The sequence below is a fragment of the Galeopterus variegatus genome, unplaced genomic scaffold (assembly GCF_000696425.1).
Source record: "Galeopterus variegatus unplaced genomic scaffold, G_variegatus-3.0.2 Scaffold7852, whole genome shotgun sequence".
NCBI classification, from domain to species: Eukaryota; Metazoa; Chordata; class Mammalia; order Dermoptera; family Cynocephalidae; genus Galeopterus; species Galeopterus variegatus.
In genome coordinates, this window is record NW_007733963.1 from 42,956 (window position 1) to 43,706 (window position 751).

The 751-nt window shown below is 35.0% G+C and overlaps 1 protein-coding gene across 2 annotated transcripts in view; it reads right to left on the reverse strand.

Moving 5' to 3' along the window:
• The window catches only part of LOC103607924 (armadillo repeat-containing protein 8), a 78,967-nt gene that overhangs the window by 22,928 nt on the left and 55,288 nt on the right, over positions 1-751 (reverse strand). For both annotated transcript variants that reach the window (XM_008592381.1, XM_008592382.1), the window contains one exon: positions 183-332. In XM_008592381.1, the coding sequence (XP_008590603.1) occupies positions 183-332 (150 nt within the window). The remainder of the gene's footprint in view (positions 1-182; positions 333-751) is intronic.

Here is a 751-nt window from a genome sequence, read left to right on the forward strand (position 1 = left end):
AAGCAACTCTCAGAACACCTATGAAGGTGACAGGTCCAGACATCAACTCCTTGCTTCTCTGGGAAGGAGCGGCGTTTGAATCACACTCATCAGCAGATGCTGATGATGGGAACTGACAGAACAACGTTTTGCAATGAATATGCATGGCTAGCTAATCTAGAAGCCTGGGTGGTTTTACTTACAGGCCGAGTAGAGAGGAGATTTCTAAGAAGTCCCAATGTCTTCATCAGCACATTCAAATCTGAATCTGATAATAACCGGAATAGCTGTTCAGTACTCAAGCTTCGTAAAATATCTGCTTTTATTTTTTGTTCAGCCTGAAATGCCATATTCTGGAAGGATTAAAGAAGTTGCAAGAATCATGTCTACATTTATTTTATTAAATTATATTTTAATAGTAACTGATAATTTTCAAAGTACAAACAGAATCTGCAGAAAATCCTTAAGTGTAAGTAACACGATTTTTCTGATTCCTGTTAATCACCCATATTTCTGTCTGTCAAGAGAAAGATAATTATCACTCCTAGATATATTTCTATGTGAGAAATATAATTGTGTTCTGACATGGGCATTTGAATGTCTTAAGATTTCTCAAATGCAAAACCCATTTATTACTTTTGAGGACTGCCTTCTGGATACTTCAATAACAAAATGACTATTAACAACTACACTGTGCCATGCATTTTGAAAATGATTTCAAAGTATTCATTTATTATGGATGAACATAAGCAGTGGGTTTGTTAACTTTATT